The sequence below is a fragment of the Rhea americana genome, unplaced genomic scaffold (assembly GCF_003343005.1).
Source record: "Rhea americana isolate MKP2758 unplaced genomic scaffold, rheAme1 scaffold_173, whole genome shotgun sequence".
In the NCBI taxonomy this organism is placed as follows: domain Eukaryota; kingdom Metazoa; phylum Chordata; class Aves; order Rheiformes; family Rheidae; genus Rhea; species Rhea americana.
In genome coordinates this window covers 599200-626697 of record NW_028185850.1, presented here as the reverse complement: position 1 = coordinate 626697, position 27498 = coordinate 599200, and the positions used below count along the sequence as shown (strand labels likewise).

The 27498-nt window shown below is 38.7% G+C and overlaps 1 protein-coding gene across 1 annotated transcript in view; it reads right to left on the bottom strand.

Moving 5' to 3' along the window:
- LOC146597971 (visual pigment-like receptor peropsin) overlaps positions 1-26821 on the bottom strand; it is a 35155-nt gene extending 8334 nt beyond the window's left edge. Inside the window, exons 1-3 of the mRNA XM_085301146.1 lie at positions 26701-26821; positions 16208-16413; positions 28-127 (exon numbers count right to left, since the gene is read on the bottom strand). Of these exons, the coding sequence (XP_085157272.1) occupies positions 28-127; positions 16208-16413; positions 26701-26821 (427 nt within the window). The remainder of the gene's footprint in view (positions 1-27; positions 128-16207; positions 16414-26700) is intronic.
- Positions 26822-27498: the final 677 nt, after the last annotated feature.

Sequence of the window (27498 nt, the reverse complement as noted above, 5' to 3'; positions counted from 1 at the left end):
AGAATTGGACCTGCCTTTATTACTTACCTCTCTCAGGATGGCAGCCTTTTATGTAACGAGTCACGCTGATTACTGTAAGGGTGTTAATGCTAGCCAGGCCAAAGAGAAGTGTCAGGAATCCATCAACCTGAAAAAAAAAATAGTTGTGCAGGAGGTTCTCTTACTGCAGGATGCGAAAGGCAAAAGGAACTACAGGGTTTGCTCCTGTCATTTTCATATTAATGCTCTCAAAAATTGTTCCAGAAACCAAACTATCAGGGAAATATAAAATGTCAGGAGTAGTTATCTTCTATAGGATCAGTGAGCAAAGAAATGTTCAAAAATTAGAGAAGTGCTCTGTCATGTACGTAAAATAAGCAAACACACCCTAAACTATATGCTTTCCAAAAAATGATTTGCCAAATAGAGGAGAAAAAGAATGAAATGAAAACAAGTAAAACCTTGAACAGGCAAAAAGGGACTGGATGAAGCTGGCCATAGCAGATATGCAAACTGAGCCTGTAAATTTTAAGCCAAAGTAGGAAGAATGCAGGAGTTAATGGGCTTGGCCAAGTGAGGAGGAATAAAAAAACAATTAAATTAAACCATCCAAAGCTAAACCAGCCAAATAGATTGACTCTGAGGTGATGTTGGTGTTATTGATTGCATGTTGCTTGTCAAACCCTCATCTCTGACTCACACTGGCCGAGCCTTATGGCCGTGTAGACGCCTTTTGGCGTCGGCATCTCAGCAGTCTACTCGCAGAGCGGCTGCAGTTCTGCTAGCCRCGTTTCTGGGTGCGGGAAGGACTTTGCTGCTGAATGCAGTGAAGATGGACGTAGCCATCTGCTAGGGAACACTGTGCGGCTGGGAAATGACCCGGGCAACACTTCGCAGGCAGTCTTATTTTTGAAAGCTTGAAATCATATACCAAAGCAGCAGGAGCTGAGGATCACGTGGAGGTGCCGGCTCTACACTGGGTGAGGCTCGGTGTACATTGAGTGAGTGCCACTGGGCTGAAACTTGGCATTCAAGTAGCAAAATTATCAGAGGGAAGCCACAGCATTATTCTAAGGGAACAAACTCAGTCTTTGTGTGACTGGGCACAGCTCCCAGAGAGTTTATTCCAGAGCTGAATCTGGGGCTTTAATCCAGGCTTATAGCTGAGTCCATGGCGGATTGTATAAATTAAATTGGGTGAAGGGTTAGGAAAGGGCAACTTTATCATTTCTTCCACTGGTGCTTTTTGTTGCCACCAGTGCCCTTACAATGCCTCTATACACTTTTCAATGCTGACTTTTTCAGACCCACGGCATTTTAAGCATGCACAATGTGCTACTACAACAGTCTAAGTCCAGTCTAAAGCTAAATCTGTGCTCCATTTACAATCAGCTCATACTTGCTGTGTAGTTGTTACCATGTTTTCATCAGAAACTTTCATCGTTGTATGTCTTGGTTGCTTACTACAAGCTGCACTTGGTTGAACTTGCCCAGTTGTTGGCTTTTGGGGATTAGTGAAATACTTGGAAACGCAAATGTGCTCTGTATTTCAGTACCTTATGGATACAAACAGCTCCCACTTCTCTGTCTGCTCTTCCTGTACTTCACAAATTCAGGAAACAGCATGGTCAAGGACTACTGAGTAACTACACAGCGTAAGAATAAACAATTGCATTAGTTGCTAAGTTAGAAAGGAAACAGTGTTTCAGCAGTAATGTAAAGAAACATGCTGAAATTAAGCCTAAAGAGTTGTGAGATTTAATACTAAATTACTAGGACAAGCTTCTTAGTGTGTATCAATTAGCCCCTCCATGCTGAAACTTTTTTTTTTTTAAATGAAATATGTTTGTGTATGTTTTGTCACCTGCAGTTGTGAGCGCTATTCTTCTATTCCTTCTTTCCTACTGTGTGAACAGAGAGACAATTATATTAAACTATCAGTTCAAATAGCCCTTCAGCACAAGTACAAAGGGAGGAAAGCAGGTTTTGAAATATACTCTTGCCCTTTGTTGTTCAAGAGGAAACTGTGTCACCATAGCAAAGAACAAACCAAAATGTTTTTTTTAGATTGGTGGTCTGCTAAAAAAATGCAGTTCTATCTAAATCCACATTATTTCATAGCACCGAGCCATTGTCAGTGCCCCGTGCCATTTTTATAATATTTCATAATGTTACAAAAAATTGCTTCTTGCATCCCCTGCAAGAAGCCGTCCTGTATGGAACACTAAAACAAGAGAGGGCATCCAGCAGGGCAAAGTGCTGCATGGGGAGTACAACCCTCAAACAGGTAATTTCCCTGCCAAATTTCTGCAAATCTACCAGTGAAGAGTTAGCTCTTGAGAAGAAGGCTCTTTCTCTAGCTGTAGCCAGCCTATTCTAAGCAAATACAAATGTATGGAAGAAAGATCTCTGCTGTTCTTTCTGTTCTTAAGACAACACTGACTATAGCTAGCAACTAAAGCAACTCCTTAGTATTCAAAGTAATTAGCAATAGCAAAATTGCTATTATATATTGCCAATTTCTGTAGCAGAGATACTAATATATGTTGGTAACAATAAATTAAGATATTCTCATTTCTTGGCAAGTTTAATAATATATGGAATGTCAGTCAAGGAAATACTAGAATACTAGTCAACATTTCATCACTTTGATGCTTTTCTTCTTCCCCAGTTCTGTTTTTCCTTTTCTCTTATTCTGCCACTAGGCAGCTCCTTCTTTCCACAGTCATAACTTATTTGAAGATCCTACTCCCGCTGCAGCACTTCCCCTTGTTGGATGCCCCTCCGTTTCCATGTAATGCAACATTGTCCCTCCTATTATCAAATACGATCAAATAACAGCAGTGTTTACAGGTGCTAATGAATCCTGATACAAACACCAAGCTGATCTTATGGTAATTTTGATTCACTAGCCTTTTTCTTTAACTCATTGAGAAACAGTAGTAAAAGCTTTTGCGCTTTAAAAAAGCTTTAAAAGCTTTTCTCGCAGTGCTGTATTAATATTGCTCCCTTGGCTGTACAGATATTCACAGAACTTGCTCATTATCTTTATTGCTCTTTGAAGCTCAGGCACAAATTGAAGAAAAAACTACTTATTCTTCTGCCTCTTGTGCCTTGCTTTAAATCTCATTAATGTTCTGGATATTTTATTTACAACCTGCAATAAGTAAAGCTGCTATTGCATGCAGATTAGATTTTAAAGGTTTGCTTCAAACACACTGAAAGTTAGGAATCCCCTTTGCACCAACAAATTTTAGCTATGAGTTTGGATGTGCTGTGGTTTTATTACTTTTATACTCATGTGTCCCTTCTGACTTCATATGGGTTGTCTTCATCTAAAGCAGATGGAGTAAAATACAACTTATTGTTGTTTCTTGGATTAATTGAGGTTTAATGGTGCAAAAGCAGATTATCAAAGCAGCTATTACATTTCAATTTAGGCTGAAACACTAATCTCACCAGCGAGAAAGGCTGCATCATTCCTTCCTCTGGCAATACAATACAAAACAGACACTGGTGAATCTGTTGCAATTTCCTGAAGTACATTTGCTTCCCTTCTGAACCACAATGCCTTGTCTTTCTCTTCTATTGAAATAAGATAAAGTAAAGAAAAAAGAAATAGGGATTTTTTTTCTCTTCCATGCATTGAAACTTACCACAATAAGAAGTTTGCTCAAAATAATTTTATGAATTCAAAACAATTTTTTCATGATTATAATATAAAGACATAATAGTAATAAACCTCCTTAAACCCAAAATACAAGAAAACACCTGAATAATCTTTACAGAATCTACTTGGAAAAAAGATAGGTAGAACTTTAGACAAGAGCATTTTAAAAATTTTAACAAGTTCTAAAAGTTTGCAGTAAGTGAGAAAATATTTGAATTGAATCTAATAACAACATTGTTCTCCCATTTCTCCGATACCTGAGTAAAGTGTCAACTACAATATTTTGCTATATCTAAACCCTTCTCTAACATGGAAGAACTGTCAAGGCACATGATCACAATCAGTCTTCATGGTAGACTATTCAAAATGTGCAATGTATAGTGTTTCCAAAGCACTAAAAATAGTTTCTTAAAATTTATTATAATATAGGAAATAAAAAAGAATTATAATCCACTACAGTTTCTACAACGCCTTCCATTCATGCCAGGTTGCTGTGCTGAGTGGTTGTATTCTGCCCTTTTACAATGTCTGAGCAGACTTCACGGGTAGCCCTGTTTAGAGGTCATTATATTAATCCAATCCATTATGGGTCCTTGACACAAAAAGCACTTAATTTACTAAAAAGCAATGAGAAATGATACAGTACAAGATTAGAGTTTAAACCATTAAGTGAGAACATCAGGCATTTGGTATTTTGCATTCCCCAAGTAATTAGACCTTTCTATTGATGGCATATATAGAAAAATGTTTTAAATATAGAAAAAAATTAATGCAATATTTAGGCTATACAGTTAAGTGTTCAGATATATAGTTATACTAAACAGTCAAATATACAGTTAGTGACAGCTATTCATGTAAGTAGCAGCTAATGTATATCAGGTTTTGGCCTTTCTGACCTTAGTAATGTTAATGAATCCAGAATAAGGCCACTTACTTACATGAAGTTATCTTAGGTTTATATAACGGCTTAATCAAATGAGATTCAAAGTGCATTTAATTTGGGCTGGCTTTCAGCGATAGAGTTGTAGCCCTCTCATGTCATGATTTATATTTGTAGTAGTATATACCCTTACAAATGAGTGTGGTTAAGCTAGCCTCAGACCGTAGCAATCACACCGAGTCTACGTGCATGCCCTTTAACAAATAGACAGAAATTTCTTTCAGAATTTCCTTGTAGAATCTCATCATGTGATAACCTCATTGCAAGTATCGCATCTCTGCATGCTCATGAGCTCCAGGCTCATGCTGTGGGACCGTGACAGTTTTCTTACCTCCTCCATCAAACCATAAAAACTGAAGGAGGTGGGAGGAGAGGAAGCCACCAAATACGTAGCTCATACCACCTAAATCCAGATACAGATAATAAATGTTTTATTAGCTCCCTCCCACTTCAGTGATATTATGACCAGGCCTGCTTGTTTATTTAGCACTATTATTAAAAATTAAATAAATAAATAAATAGGTACATAGATAAAAGGAGGAAAAGCCTCTTGAGCCACCTATCTCATCTTTATGTTTCCAGGGAAAACAAAGCTGGCTTGTCGGACATGGTGATCTAATCCTAATAACTGGGATCCTTTAATGTCAGAATAAGTCCCAGTTTTATTTTCAAAGTAAAGATATACTAGCTTTGCTCTTCAGAATGTCATAGTAAATGGTTCTGTAGTCTTATAAACCTCTCCAGGGAAGAAGGAGCCGTGCAGACTGTTCACGGGCTCTGCAAAATAGCCTGGAGATTGCAACTGACCCTCCAAGGCCTCCAAAGTACAATTGTCTTGCTGTTTCCCAGCAAGAGGGAATCTGCTTACGTAGTCACCATCAGGTTAATACAAGGTCATTTCTGATTGCTGGCTGAATGCCTGCCAGTGAAGCTGTTATTCTGCTCGCAAAGCTCTTAGGCACAAGGCAGGGCAGGTTAGCTATGGCGCCAGCTCGGCTCTCCGTGGCCCAGACTAGAACAAGCTACGTCCCTGCAAGTCTGGAAAAGCACCTTCACTACTTGGAGCTCTCCTGATATGCTGATGCTGTTGGCTCCTCTAGATGCCTTACTCAAGTAACTGGAGAAAAAGAAGATAACTGAAAGAGCCAAAGAAAATGCTTATAATCCTAAAATGGGTAAGTGCTGTAAGAGGTCTTCATAACACATGCTGTGTACGATAGAACCTGATAACTCCTAACACAAGAGTCATACTCATTGCCGAGGTGTCTTAGTAGCCCAGGGAAAGCCCAAAATGAAAGAACAAAAATTGTAGATTAGTCCTAGCCTAAATGAGCTATCATGGAAGCGACCTGGTGCAACTTCATCCTTTCTCAAATTGTATGGAAAGTTGTGTCAAAATTAAGTGCCAAATATTGGATGCCGTGTCATATAAAACTCATTGCAAGCAATGAGCATCTTATTGTTGGTTCAGTCAGTACCACCAAATCTGGCTCAGAATCTGAACAGGAATCACTTCCTACATATTAGAAGCATACTGATTTAGTAGAATAGATGTTCATGAAATAGAAGGTAAGCATGAGGCAAAAATATTTAGGGTATTTGTAGACATTATCATAGTAATTGTTGTTTCATATGAAATTTTTGGTAAAAGTGAGCGAGATCCTGGCACAGAAGCCATCCAGAAGGACATGACTGTCAGTTCAGTCCTGTGGTGAGAAGATCTAGAATGATGAAGGTAAGTGAACAGCAGTTTTTGAGAAGACATTTAATATCTTTGAAATCCTCATCCGCACCAGAAGGATGAGGAAGACTATTATTTTCTACTTAAGGAAGCAGAAACAAAGAAAGGGTGTTTCAAAGCTCTCAGAGAGGAAAAGCTAGTGCAAGGGTTAGAATTTAGACCTCAGAAATTCCCAGATCTGTGCAGTCACTACCAGACAACAAATGCCCTTTCCGGGGCATTTACACAGTACTTAGATGGCAAGGGAGGGGCTACATCACACTTGCTAAACAAGCAATCAGATAGTTTGAGTATTCACAATTTTTCAAGTACCAAATACATAACTTCCCTAATTTGTCACAATAAATAATTATTTATTTAGTTATTACAGAATTTTAATTATTGCTGCAGAAATAATCATTTACAGAAAAATGAGAGAGAATTCATAGCTAATGAAAACTGGCATAACTTCCCTGCCGTCACATTACTTACACTAAAATGATCTTCTATGTTGCTAATGATTCCATTTGTGCAAAAGCACAGCTTTTTCCCCCTTCCATGCAGATGAAGGATTTTTCTCATTAAAATTTAGCTGAAAGGTGTCTACGTGATTTGCTTTTACCTCTTTGACTGCAATGTGCACACTTTTTAGATTACATCAATGTGGACCACAATTAAATTAATAGGAAAGCCTCTTTACTCAGTTTGCATTTTTCTTTTCAGTATTCAAATCTCATTTGTGAAAAGAAACAAGAATGAGGACACATTCTGGTGTTCATAGCATTTCAGATACAAAAGTCATCCAGAAAAACATATCTGGGAGAGGAGGATTTGTGTAGCACAGTGTGGGCTAAGTAAAGGGCATCTTTTTTTTTGACTTTGCTTTATAGATCAGTTTCTGTATCTGCCTTTTTGCAGTGCCAGGATGTTAAAATGAACTGAATACAGAGTTAATGTTACACAGCTTTTCTTTAGCACTTTCAACATCTGTTTTATCTGTTAATGCTCTTAGTGCTAGTTCCTTGATTTGACTTTGGGTTATTTTCATCTTACCAAAATGTCAGGAATGATAAGCTGTGTATAAGTAAAATCCCAGAAATGTCATACCACAATACTGTGCTGAGATGTGCAATAACTATTTTTTAGTCCCCTTTTACATTTAATTCATTTTGTTTGGCTTTTAATTTCTTTTGTTTAATTTCTACAGCTTGTAGGTAGATATTTGACCATTTATTCAGCTAAATTAGACACTAGAACAGATTCCTGTGCTATTATGATTTTGGAAAAAGATCTGCTTCCTCTGTCCCAGTATCAGTCCTAGAACTGCAGTCTTGGATGATGGGACATACAGTGATGTTGTGGGATCTGTACACACCAAGCAGGGTTGAGCTAGCTCAGTCTTTGGGTCGGAAACTTCCACCGATGTTAGTCCACTGTAGAAAGCACTCCTGAGGCCTAAGGGACTTGTGTTCTTGCTCCATTGCACACAAAAGCTAGTGAACTCAAGGTGTCTCTATGCAGATGGTTCCCGAGAGAGAGAGGGAAAAAAAAAACATGAAGGAATAGTGATATGGGTGCTGTCTTGTTGGCAAGGACAGCAGTGGGGAGCCATCACTACTTTCCCCGGGAGAGAAGGAGCAAAGGAGCAAACCCTCACCCACCTTGACGGCTGTTGCTAGGGGGTGAAGATGAATGTGTTGTGGATTTGTCTGGGTTTTATGATCAAGAGCTCTGTGGTAAATGGGATAGCCATATGGACAGCTGCTGGGGAGAACAAGAGAGAGAGATGGTGGGGGAGAGAGGTGYAAAGGCTGCTTCTTACATATGGAATGAATTAAAAGTGGGATGATTTGGTGAAAAGAAAAATGAGTGGATGAGTAAAGAGGACGAGTGGTTGTACTGAAGGATGTTTGATGAAGAATGGGATGGGAAAGTGGGACGCCATGATGCTATTTCCCCACTTTCTTCAGCAATCCCCCAAATACCAGCAGTGGAAAGGAAGACCACGAGCTTCCATTTTGGTCATTTCCATCTGCCATTGCCTTAATCACCCAGTCACATTGACTGCTGAGCTACCTCTGCTCAGTCATCTCACCCAGAGCATGAAGAAATATTATACCACATACATAAGCCCTATATTGGATTTTATAAACACACAGCATCACAGACTGAGTCAATGGAGCTAGTAATCTAGCTAATTCTGCCTTTCTTCGAACACCAGGATCTAGTGAGCAAGATAGAAGAATCAGAAAGGCAGAGCAAAAAAATTAGAAAGATGGTTAAAAATATCCACAGTGAATGAACAGGCTTTCATGCATTTTGTCRCACAGCAGGCTAACCACGCATTTTTATACCCACATATGTTTTCCCTGCTGTTTTGCAGTGCTGCTAACTAGGTATGGTAGGCACCCAGAGCCCCTGGGAGTCCTGCGCCATACAAGGAATCAAGACGTGCTCAGGCCATTTCTGTACAAATCGCTTCCTAGCAAGGCAAACGTTTCATGAGCTCATCCTCCTCTTTTTAGCCATGAAAGGCTCTTATGGCAACTAAAGGGTTAATAATAACGAAGGGGGGTTGGGGACCAGCAATGGCTCTCATACAAGATTTTCAGAACAGGTGGCTTAGTAAGTGGCCACAGATTCCAAAGTGAGACTTCTAAATATAAATGAACTGCTTTGTAGGCTACTGACCGCTGGTGAAACCTGTTGAGTACTGTAAGCATTTGGCACGACACACAATCAGGCCACTGTTTTATAAGACTCAACAGAGCTTTAAGGACCTACTTCTAACCCAATTCATTTGAAAATCTTGGCATTAATGCATTTTTAGAGGATTTAAATAGCTAGGGAAAAAAAAGACGTATGYGAACCATATAATCATACAGCTCTTATCAACTACCAGCAAATGTTCTGTCAGCTCCAACGTCATTTTTCATATTTCCTTGTAAATTCAAAGTACCCTACTCAATAATGAGCACTAAAATGAAGGCYCACTTTTCATATCAGACTCTATAACATTATCATTAAACATCCAGCTAAGACATACAAAGCTCTGCCAAGGTTTTGTTTCCTGGAGAAACTAATGGGACTTGAGATTTCAAATCTCTCTCTCTCTTTTTTTTTTTGAAAACATTAGAAAGGACAGAAATACTTGGTTAAGCATTGGGGGAAAAGGTAAACTACCATAATAACAATGCAAATAATGGAAGGGGAAAATAATAAATCATTAAAATAGGAGTTTCACATTAGGCCACATCAAGTTTTAATTTTTTAGAATGAGATGAAATTCTAATTATTGCATTATTTATAGTCACAAATACTCATAATCTAGTAGTATGCTACACTGAAGTGTCAGTTCTTTTTATTTATTTCAGTGTTGCTAAAGCAGGGCTATTGGACATCCAGCTCTTCTTAGAGATCTAAATTTGTCTGGGATTTAGCCAGCAACTTGATCAGCTACAGTACCACAATTCAAAAAAAGCTGTTAGGGAACCAGAAATCCCAGAGACACTCCTCAGTGCACGCACAGTAGACATGGTACCTATAGAAGATTCTGGCCACCCAACATCCTTTTAGGATGCACACAGGCCACCACAGGTATGGTGCTTGAGGAAGCGTCAGACAAACTGTGCACAAGTGAATTTACGATAACAAAGCGTGCACAGCTAAACAGTAAGTCTGTGCAACATTGTGCTCACCACGTTATCAAGTGTCTCAGTCCAGGATACACCAGACGAACACAGAAGCAGTGTATAAAGCACTGAAACGCTAAGAGCGCAGGACTCAAAACCAGGTCTCCTCACTGCTGTGTAGGGGTGAGATGCTGCCAGTGGGTGAAATGGCCATCTCTGTCCGGCTGCCCTTGGTTGCTCAGAGAATACTTCATTTTTCCATAAAAGCAAAACAGCTTCAGCAAAAGGGGATGAAAGCATCTCCTTGCAGAATGGTGCTGGCGAGTATGTCCCGACAATACAGTGACCTGRAGATATTTACCATGTAACCCTTCACTCACACTTGGCATACATCTTTCATATATTTACAGACGTGTGTATATGTATTTAAATATATATACACACATCTGTATACATATATATGTATATATAAAGGTGGGTTGGGTCCCTGCTAACAGTCAGGACGCACCTGTGCTTGCAACATTATTTGCAGATTTCATTGCAACTTCTAATTCAACAGARTATGAATGAAAAGCTTCTGGAACATGCTGAGGTGAGGTAGCTATTAACCAGAAACATGGTCGGCAGGTGATAGATGGCTCTGGGTCACTGGCTTATGTTCACTGACCTGAACTTCACTACATAAATTGGTTGACTTACTGATAATCTTACTAGAGGCAAAAAAAGGTGGATGTGCTAAGGACTGGCTGGCCTCCCTCTCTCCGGATCAGGACCAACACACATTGGTAGAGCAGGGAAGGGATAAACAAGAAGTGAAAAATATGAGAAAGCCAGAAAGCCACTGCTGGAAAACTGCAYCCGTACAGAGCAGTCAGTGAGGACAGTAGGTGGATACAGACCAACCATGCAACCTCCATTCTGCAACAGAGCTMCTTTGAAGCTCCAAAAAGAAAAAAATGTTTGAGATGATAGAGAAGAACATAAGTTCTTCTTCTGCACAGAGGAAGAGAAAACAGGCACATATGCTTCCCACTCAGCGGGTATGCAGCGAGATGGTCCTTTTTTCTGGAGATACTTTTCATTCCTTTTTTTTTAATAGAGAGTTTTCGCAGACTAGACAGTTTCAGAATGAGGAGAAGTATCTGTAGTTCTTATCCCTGCTCCCTCTAATTGGGACAAACCAGATATGGTAAACCTTACATTCAAAAAAATATATTACCTGAAGGCAGAGAGGAAGACCCAAGAGAGAGGAAAGGAAAATGGGTGGATTAAGTTAGGTGAACTCCTGAAGTAAAGAGAAATGACAAGCTAGCTTGGAAAAACAGTTCCCCTAAGCATGCCTGACAGCAGGAGCTGCCTAGTCACGTAGGGGCAAATGCTCCATGAAACGGGCAGAGCTCAGGGCTCGGCAGAACGAACCGAGCTGGGGAAAACACCCTGGCCGTGCTGAGGAAAGGGCGGTATTTGTGTGCGTGACAGCCTGGAGGGTGAACCCGCTCACTTTTAGAGGAATTCAGGAGAAGTTAGGAGGCCAGACAGATGTTGCCTTAGGAAAGCTGTCACAGGAGCCTGGCCTTTAGCTTCCTGGCATCTGGCCTGGCCAGGGTGAGACAAACCTGCTAGCTCTGTGGGGCAGCACCAAAGACAAATACATACATATATATACATATATATATATATGTATGTGTATATATATATATATGTATGTGTGTGTGTGTGTATATATATATATATATATATATATATATTTCCATTGGACCTTAGCTTCAGTGTCTTAGAGCTGAAGTATAACTCAATAACATGCACTTACTGTACCAAGCATACACATGCTTTTTTTATGCTCAGATTTCCACTATTTCTTTACAGTATTCCTCCCAGAAACCTAAAAATAACCATATTACTCCCATAAATTATGAAATATCTTGACAAACTTTACCTTTCATCATTACCTTCTGTTTTGACAAACTTAATAATAAGGAAGAGGRGTGCCAGAGTTTACACTTATTTTTGAGACTCCCAACACAGAACAAAATCTCGATAAGAACAGGGATGCTGCCTGTTATTGGATATATCCTACTTTTCACTCAGTAATTCACAGCCAGCTCACAGTATTCATTCACACTGAAAATTGACTTTTCCAGATTTCTCTTAGCTTTTCCCTTTTTAACTTATAAGTTAGTGGAGTTGTTCAATAAGTAAGAAAAAAGAACTTCTTACATGATGCAGTCTGCTTAGCACAGGTACTACATGTAATAATTCTAAAGAATTTTTTGACTGATCTCTCACCCAGTGCATGCTTGTTTAAAACTTTGACTCTGAGCCATTTGTTTACTCATTCTGCCAGGAAAATGGGCTATTTTCTGGTCTTGTTSGATGCTGGTAAATGGATGCAGGTCCACAGCAGGAAATCAAATTGCTTGGATTTACATCTGTATGACAGAAATCAGAATCTGATTGAATAGCTGTAAATCTCCTCCTCCTTACGTGAACTATAAGCTGAATTGCTCTTGTATTGGAAGTCTTGTTTTGCAAGAGAGAATTAGAAATGATGCTTTGGATGTATTTTACCACTTAAATTCTACTCAGATGTTTAAGTCATTAAAAAAATTAATTACATACATATATGTGGTATATTATGCATATATAATATCATTTTCAAATTAACACAGCCTAAAATGGAAGAGAAGACTGAGGGGGGATCTTATCAATGTGTATAAGTACCTGAAGGGAAGTTGTCAAGGGGATGGGGACAAACTCTTTTCAGTTGTCCCATGTGACAGGACAAGAGGCAATGGGCAGAAGTTGAAGCAYAGGAAGTTCTGCCTGAACGTGAGGGGGAATTTCTTCACTGTGAGAGTGATGGAGCACTGGAACAGTTTGCCCAGAGAGGTTGTGGGGTCTCCTTYTGTGGAGATGTTCAAGGCCCACCTGGATGCAACCCTGTCTAACATGGTCTAGGTGACGCTGCTGAGTGAGCAGGTTGGACTAGATGATCTCCAGATGTCCCTTCCAACCTTACTGATTCTATGATTCTATGATTCTAAAATGCACTAGGTAGGTAGAAACAATTTTTTTTAACTCCTCCACTTTTTCTATTTAAACTTTTTTTTAAAAAAACTTTTTTGTCTAAGATAGTTACAATACTTGCAACAGAACATGCAGTGGACTTCTTTGCACAGGTAGGCCTAGAGTACCTCTGCAGAAGTAGAAATGTTGATTTCTACAAATGCAAAGATGATGGAATTTCTAGTCATTAAGAACAGTTTTAGTTATCATGAGATTGGTTATGCCTTCATTTACTCCTACGAAATAGCAAATCCTGTTGCTATTTTTCTTTTCTTAACCCCTTGTAATTGAAATCAGCAGTTTTTGCCTATCTCTGCATAGGATTGTTAATATATGGAAAAACAAAGATGTCATTAATTTTTAGTTAGCATGAATGCACTATCAGTTCCTATTTGAAATGATGAATTTTAATCTTTASAGCCTATTGAGGATTACCAAAGAAATAACTTCAATATTTTACAAATCGGGGTGTTTCTTTAGAAAAGCCAGGTGTCATTAATGTCCTGAACTAAATCTTTGGATCTCAATGATCTCAATAGCTTCAACTTTTATTGATGTCTAGATTTTGCAAATGGATGCTGTTTAAAACCAGGAGATTCAACTAAAATTACTTAACAAACCCTGATCAACAGATTATGTGGGTACCCCCAAAATATTAAGGACCTCTTCYCTTTTTTTAAAGGCAGTTCAAGCACAGCAAGATTAAGGGTGTGATTCTCACTTCCATCCTAGTGTTTTTACAACTAGAAAAAATGTTTGAGCTCCCTAAAGAGACTCTAAATAGCCCTAGTCAGCCAAAGAAGAACTCCCAGGCACAGATATAGCCTGGGATAAAGCCATAAGGCTGCTGTCAGAGAACTCCCTTGCAAATGAAGAAGTACCAACCCAGTGGGCCATGAAGCGTTGATTCTTGCGTGTGCTRCATTTTATACAGCAGCCCCCCGAAAAACAGCCATAACACAGGTAAGACTACAAACCATATAAAAAATGTCAGGGGCTTCTCAGCCTCTGGAAGAGCTTTGATTGGGAAAACTGAATGGTCATTTAAAATTACCTCTTCCCTTCAGCTGAGCTGCAAATTTTATATTATGCCCTTAACCTGAGTTCAGGATTTCATCTGAAGTGACTTATCCCATCTCTSACAGGAARTCTGTGGCAAAGCTGGGACTGAACCCAGAGATCTAGACTTCACTTTTCATTTCTTAATCACAGGACCATTCTTCCTTGAAACACAAGGCAAAATAGGAATTTGTTTAATTCTGAGGTTGTGTGTGAATTTTACTGTTTGCAGATATCTGTTTTCCTGATGATTTCAAAGGCTTACATTAATAAAGAAAATTAAAGAGGTATCCTGAAGTTTCTCCTCAGTTGACCTTAAAATGCAATTGTAGATGTCTTCATTAGAGAAAYGATAGCATTTTGCTGAGGAAATAATTACCTTCCTTTTGATAAATCCTTTTCTGCCAAATGGGCATAGGCATGTATATTTTGAGAAAGAAAGTAAACATATTGTCAGTTCAAGATACAGCTTTTAGGTTAATCAGTCTTCTGTGGGAAATGTGCCTCTCTGAGCAAAGTAAGCCTTTGCATTGAAGGGAAGGAGACGCAAGCTGTAAAATTCTCTCAATCATGCTACACAATAGTTCAATCTCCTCTCTAAGTAAAAATAAATAAGAAATACAAGAGGATTATTCCTCCCTGTCTTTTCCTTCATCATGATCTTGTTTGAACCTTGCCATAGGCTCTCCTGTCATTTGCAGGTTTCTGATTGCCTCATGAGACAGACACTCACACTGCGTATAACCTCTCCCGCAGGTGTTGCTGGAAGAGCCATTGAGCCAAGATTCATCCTTATATTCCCCCTATGCAGGTGTGCATTTTTCAGAATTAGCAATAGTAACGTTTTCCAATTTCTYCAGCAAAAAGATGCCTCCAAGTTCAGGGATAACTCTATGCTAAAGAAAGGAAGTCACTCATCCTACCTTAGGCCCTGAACCGACAAAGACTTTAAGCATCAGATCAACCATACGAACAGTTACCACAGACTCAAGTAGCTGTGTGCTAAAATATACCGGCATAGCCAGGCGCTGTGTTTGATGAGACTGACCAATAATAAAGCGATCACACAAAACAAGAAGGCTTTGCTGTATAGAGTGCTTTATCGAGTGGGAGCTTACACTGCCTTGAGTCAAGTATTAAAGCGCCAACAGTCAGGCTGGGTTGCAAGGGGCTGAGGAAAAGTAGAGCCTGTGCCTTTGCTTCCAGTATGACTGGTAGCAATGAAGTGAAGTCAAATAAAGAAACAACTGTTGTGAGCAGATGAAGTTAGAATCTCTTATCATTCACGTGGAGAAAAAGAAAGACTTGTTAACTGCAGGAAACAGAATACTGTCTGTGAATACCTGCCAAGAAAAGCAAGGAAGAAAGAAGGAATGTTCAAGTCCCTCCAGAAACACAAATTCCAGCTAACTCACCATCTTTTTTTTCCCTTTTAGTTTAAATATCTAAAATACCTTGCAAAACATAACAAGTTCAAGTGAAATAACAAATGCTCTGCAAATGCATTTTTGATCCAAGTAAGATAAGAAAAAAAACGATATAATTTCCAATGGAAAAGAAAACAAGTTTAAGTAAGAGAAGAAGTATTACTGTTGAAGTATAAAACCAAGATTAAATCTCTCTAGAAAGTGAATTTTAGGTTGCCTTACTAATAAATCCTTTCTTACAATATTAATRGATTGAACTGATYAGTGTTGATATTCTTGAGCAACCGYGAGAACRCAAAGAAGACAAGAGTCAAATTGTAACCATGCTATAGGGAAGGACATATTTTGTTCAACAGTTGTGAAATATGCGTTAGACAAACCTTCTCGTATGTTTATAGACCTTCTCCTAAAAAACAAATAATGAATCACTGATTTATAGAATCCCTTTTAAGGAGCAGAGCAACATTTAATAGTATATCCAGTGTGTTGGGAGGGRGGAATTTTATGGTAGCAAAAATCACTGAAAATTGGTCGAAAACACATCATAYACACGGATTTATAGATGTAAAGAACTCAACACTGTTCTTTGGAAGGTTACTCTGTATTCATCTTCACTCTTTTAGTCCTGTCTGGTTATTTATATACAGTACATATACAGAAATAGATGTACTTATTTTGTCTAATTAAGTGTTCCTACATGTAATCCGGTCTTACCTGGCAAGTCCATATTGACGTGATAATGAATCCATCATCTCTAAAGATGTTGAAGATTTCAATGATCCCTCGTGAATAACCAAACACRGAGATACTAGCATCTGATATCGCCAAATTAAATGTGAGGTAATCTGTGGGTTGCAGAAGAGCTCTTTGTTTATACAGGACAAAAATCACAATGCTGTTTCCAAACCAAGACAGCCAACCTGGAAAAAAAAATAAAATCCATGAAATCAAAAAGAAAATAAAGCAAGAAGCAATTCAGTGTGTGATATCTCTTCTAAATTTACCCCTGTACTCCATTAGAAACAAATTAAACAACAGTGGCTTATCTAATCCACTGTAAAACTTATGAGTGAAACCTTTTGAATGAGCCAGGTACATTTCAGAAGCAGGAACAAGTGAATAACTGGCAATAAAAGTGAATAACCACAAATTGCTGGTGTGGCATGATGCATTTGCCTGTTGAAGAACCACCTTTTGAAGACCTGGAAAAGGGAGTTTGCTTGCTTGCTTGCTTGTTTGTTTTCCACTGAGCAGCCAGATAAGAGCCATGAAACGTTTCTCTAGCTGAAAAAGGAAGGAGGAAATATTGGTAGAGTGGAGCAGAGACTACAAAAAATCTGCCAAAGCTGCAAGTGCTTAGGTAGACTATATACAAAAATGGATATTAAAAGTKCATGAACATAGCCAGAAAGTAGCTTTACTAGTCTTCTCTAGAGAAGTACTGCCCTTTTCAGCTAATAAGATTAAGTTGCTTCTTTCAAAAGTCTAGGATCTCCTTGTGGCATGTATTGTCTGTTCAGGGAGTATTTTGTGCAGTAACGCACATGCTAGTCTGTAAGAAAAGAACATTTAGAGCAGATCTTTTGGAAACTTTGAAGCCTTTTTTCTTTTCTTTCAATTCTTTAGTAATGTTGTGTCCTCTCTGACAGCTCAGGTACAAAGAGATGTCTAATTTGTGCTTGTCTAGTTCCAAGAGGAAAACACAGGGAAGGGAGATGACTCTGGATCTGGTGCAAATCGGTCRCCTGCTCAGCTGGAGAGGCTAGTTTTTCAAAATACATTTGGCCATCAGTTTAAGACCTGGATGGCTTGCATCTCACTTTCTGAAATGATGTAGACATGTGAAAACTACTGACTTCAATAAAATATGTTCTCATAAGCATCTAACTCACTGTAGCAAGTGGGGCTTAGCTGCTTGTGAGCTCCAGGGCTATCGGAGAGGGCTGAGCACGGCAGCACCAGGCCATCCACTCACACATCCAACCTCCCGAATCAGCTCTGTGCCTGCAGCACAGATGGTCTTGAGGTCACTTCACCTTTGTAATATGTGGAGCAAAACACCACCTCTTTTGGGCGTGCACAGCCTAGGAACCCATGAGCTGCTGTTTTTCTCCCCATAGTTCGTGCCCAGATACATTACACACCAAGTCAGCGAGAAGAGCATTACTCAGTAACGCTCTATCCAGGGACAAGCAGGAGAAAACTCAGTGTGGGGATGCCTTATATTGAAATAGTAAGAGGTGAATATATGCACTGAAAAGGGAAGGTAACATWACGGCATTTCACAGCACCTCTGAATATTCAGAGGAGTTCACAAAATGAAAGACTGCTGATAGGTTTAGTGTCTGAGGAAGAGGGCAGCTGCCTTCCCTGAGGGACAGTTATTAATCTCTGCAGCACGGGAACCTAGTGCTTCACGGCTGGGCTGCCTTGGCTAGGAAGGCTATAGCTCAAAAGCAAAGACCTGGGGGGGGGAATTGTCTCTGTATTTCCAGATCATCTGGGAATATTACTAGCTGAAATGGCAAAGACCAAAGCCCTGGTCCCCTAAACAGAGCTCTTTGCACCCTGCAGTGGAGGAGAGGTGGTTGATCAATCTCTGTACTGCAGTATGGACTCTTCTACAAACAGTTTCCAYTCCAGCGGAAACTGCCGTGAAGCTGATGCTTGCTTAGCAAATGCTGATGGTTTGCTACAGACCTTTAGCACACAGAGGGGCTGAAGTACGGTGTTAACCAGAGGTTGTCACTGGTGAAATGGTACCTAGATACTTATATATGTATGTGTGTGTATATACACACTGATACACTAATTCATATATATATACACACATGTATGTATATGTACATATATTATTATTATAAGGATAATGATAGTGATAATAATAAATACATCTTTAGTTTGGCCACTAGGTGACAATGTTTCTTAAAGGAGTCTCATTTCCAGTGGCTTCATGCACTTTTAAGCCAGGAATTGTTTCTGTCACTTCTCTGAATCTGATATAAATAGCCACAGCAGGGGACTAGATGACTCGTTACTTTGGAAATATATTTGGATAGTTTGCAATTCAAACATGATAGTTGTTTGTGTATGTTAACTCTACCTCCTAAAATATATGGTAGTTTCAAGGCAGTAGCTAGGAGAATGTTTTCCCTGTCAACATTAAGATAAAATTGTCTGCTAAATGGCAGATAGAAAATAAAACAGAATTTCTTTTGCAAACATTAAAAATTTGTCAAAGCAGAGTAATGGCTAGGAGGGCTAGCCTTAAAATATCTGCAYTTCATACACCTGCACTGCACTTCCTGGGAATATACAGAGCAAATGCTCCCTAGTCTGGAGAGTTTGGGAAGTTTTCAGCTAGTGTATCATAAGGAAAACAAGAGTGGAAGAAACTGAGCAAAAAGTCATGTAAAAGAACAATACGGATATTCTAGATGACAGAGACACAGAGTACTTGTGATCACTTCAGAGTACGCTCAGACCGTGAGGCTGGGGCTAAGGTAGCTCCTGCTGAAGGAGATAAAACTGCAGAGYGCTTGTGTGCACAGCACTTCCGAGGGCAGGAACAACTCCTTTTAACAGGAGCGGGCTGGTAGTCTGCACTGCCATTTCTAGACCTTCAAATGCATAATGTGTCTTGGAAGTAGGCCAGTTTAATATTCTGATCAAAAAAAATGGAGAAACTCATTTYTCAGTAAACCATAGAGTAACTAGAGAGTGACCACACAAAAGTACTACCAGCCAGAGGAGTAACTAYACTGACTTATTTCATTAACCAAGACAGAACAAAACCCCTCTGAGAGCAGAAGAATAAAAGGTTTAAAATATACCTTAAAAAAGGCAGAGCGAATAGAGCAATAGCTCTGACACTCTCAGTGGGGGCAGGAACTTCTCAACTGCTCTGCAGGCAGTATATACATCTGGGTAGATCACAAACAAATAAAGACCCTGGAAAGAAACCTCTAAGCCTGGAAGTGCCTAAGGCATTTGTGGCACCAGGTGGCACCTCAATAAAACAGAGGATAGAAAAGAACTAGTTGAAGGAACTAGATTTGCTTTTTGCAAGCTGCCAGCTATAATCCCTCCAAAGAGGATCTAGGCAAAAAAAAAAAAAAAAAAAAAAAAGACCCCTCCAAATCTTAAGGTAATCCTGGACAGAAAGAACAGATTGCAACTGAGATCAGAAAGTGCCCAAGAAAGAGAAAAAATAATGGATAGGATGAAATTGAACATCCAACACAACATAAGGTTTGGAGAGGAGCTGCCACGGTTCCCCCACGAAGTGTAATGCTGTCCAATATGGGCTGCTCATCAATGAGAAATTACAGGTGTTTCTGAAACAGCAAAATCTGCAGAGAACCTAATTACTGAAGTTTGTTAACACAGGGCAGGACTGACAGCGATTGCTGTAAGACTTGTAGGATCGTAGTAGACTAGGGTAAATGAGCATTGATAAATAGTATTTATTTAGTATTATTTTGTTATTAAATATGGAACAACTAAGGAGTCAGCTTCMCTCCTCAGGAACCTGCTTAAATCTGTGGACAGTTCTGTGAAGACCTGTTCTCAATCCAGAGAAAAATACTTGGTACCACATTTGCGAGCACTGGGAGGTAAGAGGAATAGGAGGGGRAAAAAAGGTGTATTGCCCTTATATAATTGAGCAATAATCCTTCTCCTGGAATAATAGCTCCTAATGGAGCTTTTGAATTCATAGACATCAAAAACAATCCGCAAAGGAGCTAGGTGTTATTGTCCATGATTTGCAGGGGAGGAAGAGGAAAGTTGTCAAGCAAGCTGGTGGTACTCAGGAACTGAAACCCTATCAGCCAAGCCCTACATCAGCATACTGTTGGTCAGTCCATGCAAAGAAAGCATCCAAAAAGTAGACAGCAAGAATGATAGAGAACATTGAAAATCTCTCTGCTGAAAGAGACTGAAAACAGTGAGGCTGTTTAGCTCAGAGAAGAGCTAAGAGGGAATTTGACAAGGTCACAAACGTTTCTCCCAAATTGCTCAAGCCTGAGCATGCAGAAATACTCTTTTTCTTTCATGTACCTGAGAGACTGTGCAGTTTCTCTGTGTTTGATCTGATTTTGCAGAGTTAAGTTTGGTATAAGGGAACCAATGGCTCTGAGATAATAAACCACATTTTTAATAGATGACAGTATTCAAGCCCAAATAAGCCAGTTTATTATGCTTTGTACTTAGGCTTGTCCTTACTAGACAGAGATTGTTGCAGGGCCCAAACTTGTAAAATCTTATAAGAATGAATTTAAAAAATGGAAGTTACAACTCATCAATTTGCAGCTTAAAATATGTAGAGAGCTGTAAATGGAAGAATGAAAGAAATGACAACACAAGGTGAAGGCTCAATGTCACATGACAAAGATGACAGTAACTTTTCAAGTGGCAAATAACCTAATTTCTAGGACAGAAATTGGGTTGAATATCTAGATGTACAGCAGTCATGAATGAAGTCAACGACTGATTCAGTTACCTATTTACAGGTATAAATGTCTATCTGAAGAGGTTTGCTGAAAGAGATTTTCAGATTAGAAAACTTCATCTAGAATAGTGAGAAAATCTAGAGAACTTGCAAAGCTGTCATTAACTATTCCAACTGTGAAGTGACCCTGCCTTGTTTTTAATCCTCACTGCTAATTATACGTACACAATATCCTATCCGGGGCATCTTGCCAGCTTTGGCAGGAAGAAGCGTCATCATGCTTTAGACTTGACAAAGCCTGAAGAGATTATTTGTTCAATAAATGTGATTATTTTGGGGATRAATGTTCTATGAATAGCTTATTTCCTTTCCCACCTTCCCAGATTTATCTGTCAAGTAAGGTCCAAAAGTAACACTTTTTTTTTGTAATTTGTCAAATAACAGTTTACTGTCACCATTCTGAAACGCGTGCCATTTAAAGGCGTGTGTGGTTCACGTGGTCTGTTCCAATTTTCTGACTGGATGGGCAATGCTTTCAACATGTCTTTTGGATATAAACACTCATGAGAATTCAGACTTTGTTCTCTAACAAATATTCTCTCATATTCATTTAAATATATATAAAAATATTGAATGATTTAACTCATAATCAAATGAATATAAGAGAATATTTGCAGAGAGAACAAACTGATTAAATTACAGAGAACACATTTTGGTATTTTCCCATGTCTAGGTTTGACTTAGCTAGTATCTGTGGACATCGCTTTTAAATTGTACCTGGTGATTTAATCTATACAAGAAATTTTCACAATATTGTTTAAATTTTTTTTCCTCTGAAGGACATAAATGCAGACTCCTTTTTTTTTCTGTAAATTATGCCACTTAGGGCAAAGGACAAAAGGGGTCAGATGTAACGCTAGCGGCAGGACTAGTTCCCATCTGTCTGCCAAAGACAGTTCTGAGCCCACCTGAGAGAGCAGGAAAACAGATTGCTCCAAAGCGGGATGGTGACGCAGTTGACCCGAAGAAAGGAAATGCGTTTGTGGYGATTGCCTTCAGCTAGTCTCTGTGGCTGCACTGCGAGGGCTCTCTGCGACACCATAGCCATYGCAGTTTCCCCCGCTCTGTTGGTTCACTAGCTAAAGCGTTAGTGAGGAGAACGGTGGTACTGTGACCTGGGTGTCAATCTCCAAGCAGTAGAGGGATTGCAAAAGTCATTTTCATTAGCAGAATGACTCTTGCACTTTGATGCTGGTTTACTTGCAATGTTAGTGTGTGATATCTATTCCAGTGTGGGCTGTGAACTCAGATTTCCGTAAGGTATGCTGGTATGCCCTCTGTCTGGATCTGATACAGCTTGGCTAATGTGGGTGTCCATCAATGTGCTTGCAGTTATAGCATCCATGGTATCTGTGACATGAGAACCTCCAGAAGAGAACGCATAAAGGTATCCCAACTCAGCAAAATGTTCTTGAATATCCACATCCTCGGCTGAGATGTGTGACTGCAAGAAGACCTGGCCAAAGAAACTTAGTTTTTTTGGACTTCGTCTTGTGGAGGTGAAGAGATTCAGAGGAGTCTCATCTTCTAGGTAATGCTAACATCCCTCATACACATCCCTTTGGTGTATAAAATGTATATCAGAATTTGCAAGAAGCTGTACTGACGTGTTTAGATTCAAAAGAGAAGAGGACTTTCAGCAGTTACTGAATTGTAGTAGCTGAAGCACTGAAGCTGTTTTCCACAGGCATCAAAACAACAGAAGTATCAAATGTGAACATCTTTGAGACTGTGCTTAAGCAAATGTCCCTAGACTCCTGCTAATGTACTGTCTTTCCAGACTCCTTAGAGAAATGCAGACATCAGAAGGTAACATACTGACTGACCTTCATTCTCTGCTTCTTGAAGAGCAAGACTCTCTCTGTGTAACGGAGTACATTGCTCTGCCACATCATTGCTTCCCAGACAGACTCAGTTATTGGTGTGCATAAAATGAATATCCATAAATTTTTATTGTTAGTGTTTGCAGAAGTGAGGCAGCAAATGTTTACGAAAAAAAAAGATATAGAATCTCTTTGAATATATACATTATTAGCAGAATTTCTTCTTAACGTTCCCATTGAAAAAAGGTATACCTACTTCCATTATCTTTTAGCCAGGACTGTACTACATTTCAGCTGAAGTAGTGTTTCTTCYGGTTATATATAATCTGCAAGGAATGCAACCTGAGTTTTAAACCTGGAGTTAATTTTCAAGACTAGCAGTTATGAAAAGTTCATTTATAAGCCTTACAAAAGGATCTAGAGCAATCAAGAAGCAACAAGCCTACAACATAGTGGCTGTATTAAGTACTAAGTGGTTGTATTAAGTGGTTGTATTAACCACATACAGCCACATAGTGGCTGTATTAAGTTATCATAGCAAAACTGCAGAATGGCGGAACAACCTGGTAACAGGCAAACTCAGGCTTCAAAAAGTAAACTCAGGTGGAGGTCAGACTGCTAACAAAAGTCCTTTTATATATAAAGCATAAATAAAGCATAAAAAACAATAAAGTGTAAAAATATTCTTTTTTTTGTATAGTGGGTATGAGCAGTAGAATTATGTTTTCTATTTCCATAAAAATAGAAAATCTGATTATTTCTTGAGGGATGCTTGGGAGAATTAGAATGCTGAATTCAAACGCCTTAAGCTGGAATAAATGGGAAAAAATCGAAACATTTCTGCCAAAACTTGTTATTTTCTTGTCATATGTGTTTCAACTGACAACCTCTGAAAATCATTCTTTTATTAAGGTATGAGGGAAATTTTCCTCCCTTAAAATGTATCTGCTATTGATTATTTTCACAAYCTCCCAACAGCAATACTAAATATTCACTTGAAAGATATGGCAGCTTATAATAGAAATTAATCCAACTGGGAAGTTTTAAGCTTTTCCTGTGACAACATATGAATTAAAACACACTGCTTCTGAAGAGGACATTGAGATACTTCTATTGTCTCCAGGTACAAAACCCTGGAATCAATGACATTATAAGATGGACAGGTTGAATCAATAAGCTTCAAGTAGAGAGAGACATTTGTGGGAAGGGGAGTGGCATTTACAAAAGCAAAGGAAAAAAAAAACATGCTTTTATTTTTCTTCTTTCTGCAATACCTACTGCTTAACAAAAACTACCCTGATATAGTAGTCAGCAGGAACACTCCCTGCATACCTTTCCTACAGTCTTTGCAAGTGAMTTTTGGATCTGAAATATTGCCATCAATACAATTTTTCTCACTTCTTTGAGACCCTTCTTAGAGGTACTTTCAGTTACCTAACGGTTCAACGTTGTGGCTGCAGGTCCTTTTGCCAAATTTTCAAGGAAAGATAAAGATTTGRCTATAAAATGGAAAATAGGATATAAGGTAATAAGGGCTTCCAAAAAGTAGTTCATGTCATACTATCATTTTTCAAAGAAATTGATGTAGAATTTTAAAGCTGTTTTTCTTAAAAAAAATCATAAACCACCTTTTTTTTTTTTGGATAGATAAGGAACAAAAAAAATGCAAAATGGGTGTAGAACTGAAGCAGGACAATATATGTCAGGCAGATTACAAATGAATTGTCTCCATGTCACCCTTAAAACTGAGATTATATTCATGACACGTTTGGCATAAACAGAAGGAGCCATAGYGAGGGTGAAATTCCTGGTAAAACCTGACAAGAACCAACAAAATATAGAATTATTAAATGGCACATGAAAATAATTAGGTTATTTGAAGAGAGGAGTAATAAGGAATTAATTAAATTTAATAGAACAGTATGAAAGCTCAAGCACGTATGTACTAAAATATTTGCTACAAAGAGGTAGGTAGGGTCACCATTTGGAAGCAGAGGATAACACCTCTGTCAGCTCTGTAAGAAGAAGCATGGACTACCAGTGCGGTGCAAAGACAATATTAGGAGGTATCAGGAGACCAAAAGAAAGTGCTCAGGAGAGCAAAGAAGTGTTAATATTATCAGTAATGCCAATGGCAAGACCTTGCTTGGATGCTGTACGCAGTTCTGGTTACTTGTTCAAGAAAAAATGAATTTATTTTGGAACAGACAGTGCAAAAGGCTGCTGCCATAATAGTCTAGAACGTTAGTGGAAAGAATGTTATGAGAGAAGATTGGAAAAAAAAAAACACCCAAAGCTTGTTTGCTCAATAGAGGAATGCAAAGGTTGACCAAGGGGTATGACTGCTCCTCCACAAATACAAGGTGGCTGTGGGAGGCTAATTGCAGGCAGCAAAATTGTTTCAAATAAAAGGCGTGACAGAAAAGGTATAAACTGGTCATGTGCCACTTCAGCTTAGAATGTAGGAGAAGGCTTCAAAYCACCAAGAAATGAAGTTAAGAGCAGCCTGTCTGCTGGAAGTGTGGCAACAACAGCAACCACCACCCTAGGTAGCTACAAGGGGGAGCACGATAGCTTTGTGAAGAGGATTATGTATCATTACAGCAGGGGACTGGCCTGTGGACCCAAGAGGTTCTTTCTAGCTCTAAATGCAAATGATTAATCCATTAGCTGATAGTATGGCCAATTCCCAGACATTCATGAAGGGTTGCACACACATTAACAGATCTGGGATAAATCAGAACATCTCTGCTTTATCTTATTTATACTCTCTTAACTCAGTTTCCTAAGATAGATGCATACATTTTTCTATTAGAATTTCTACTTTTTATTCCAAACACAACCACTTTTTTTMCTAGTTCTTGCAAGTAAAGAAGAAAGTCTTGTAGGAATATATGAAAATCCTTAACATTTTACATTGCAACTTTCACAGATCTTTCTCCAGCACTAGCTGAGGGCTAGCAGGCTATTTGCAATATGTGATATACTTAGAAAAGAAAATCTGATTAGCTTAATCATTTAAATATATTAAGATTTTTATATTTATAGTTTAGAACAACGGATTTAATAAAAGTAATCTTTCCTACTGCTTTCCTGTGAGGCGGTATGGTTAGAAATTTTGATTATTGAGTATATCAACATTCTTTRAAATTTCATGCAGTTTGCTTACATCTTTGAATGAGTCTGCTCTAAAGAAAATAATGTTTAAAAAAGCAAAACAAAATTATTCTAGGATCAGAATCCACATCGAGTTCCATTTCCAAGCTTTTATTACTTTATGTATAACAGCTGTCTTGCAATGGAACTGAAATAAACACCGGATATTGTGACTACTAACAAGAGATGATATCCTAATCCTTCAATCTTTAATAGAATCTATTTGAAGAACTTTTCTTTCTATGTCCACAGAACATATTTAAAGCAAAAGCAGTACAAATAGTTTCAGCATTTTAAAAACTACAAAACGGTATTTCTTGTCTCTGCAGGAGACAAATGTAGGATGCCAGCTGACTGGCAGCTTTCGAAATTCTGGAAATCACAGAACATTAATTCAGTGCTAATGAGACATAAGGAGAAGGCACAGCAGTATCATGTATTTCTGATAAGTTTTTTTTCTCTTTCCACATTTTAAATTCTATGAACATTAGTTAAATGTTTACAGGCTTATCTTACTCACTTCTTCACAATATTTTTGCATTGGTTATTAATCTTTTTAACAAAAGAAAGCTGTACCTCTTTGATCTGTAATAGCTGAAGAAAAAGGCTGCATTTTATCTTGTTTATGGATGAAAAACAAAGGAATCACTTTGAACTTTATACCAAACTCTACTAGGAGCTTCATTTCACAAGCCAGGCAAAGATATGGTACATACCTAGAGCCAGTAGGTAGAATCCTATAATAGTCTCTCCCTGTTCTGTTACAGGAGCCTCTTTGTTCAGAGAACTGAAGTTGTTGTTCCTCCACGGTGCCTGCTGAGAAAACTGGAGAGACATTTTCAGCAAAGCTGATGACCCAGCACTTGCCCTTTTCCCCTGGTATGCCTCAAGTGCCCAGTGAAGTAAGATGGTTTCCAGCCTTTCCTTCAATTTCTGCTCCCTATATTCTGGGAAGCTGTTCAATGAGCCTGATAATCTAAGGAAGGAAATCTCAAGGGACAAGAGCTTTGCAGCTTTCTGACCTGTTCTTATTCCCTAATCCTATCTGTTAATACAGTCTGTGAATCTGTGACCAGTCCAAGGCAGCAGATTTCCTCACATCCTTATTACCAYTACACGTACAAGTCTATGCGTAGAAGATGCAAAATGTATATCTGACAACACGATGATCTTTCTTYAAAATAGATCGATACCACATAACATACAGGTTCACAGACACACTGACAACCATAGTATGTATAGCTATATTGTGAAATTACTGGTAGTTTTGCCCTCACTGAAGACCATTAGAGTTTTCAGGCAGGACAGTTCTTAATTAGGGAGGAGAAAAAAGGCAGGGGGAGAAAGACATTTTCAACCTATACTAGAAATAATCCTAAGTACTGTGGATCTGGTTTTCACATTGCTAAGCACCTGCCAATCTTATACATTCCAGCTACAGTTGGATTTTTCCACACTGTTGAAAAATGAGATTTTTGTCTTGTTGAAGAGACGTGTTACATGTGATTTAAAAG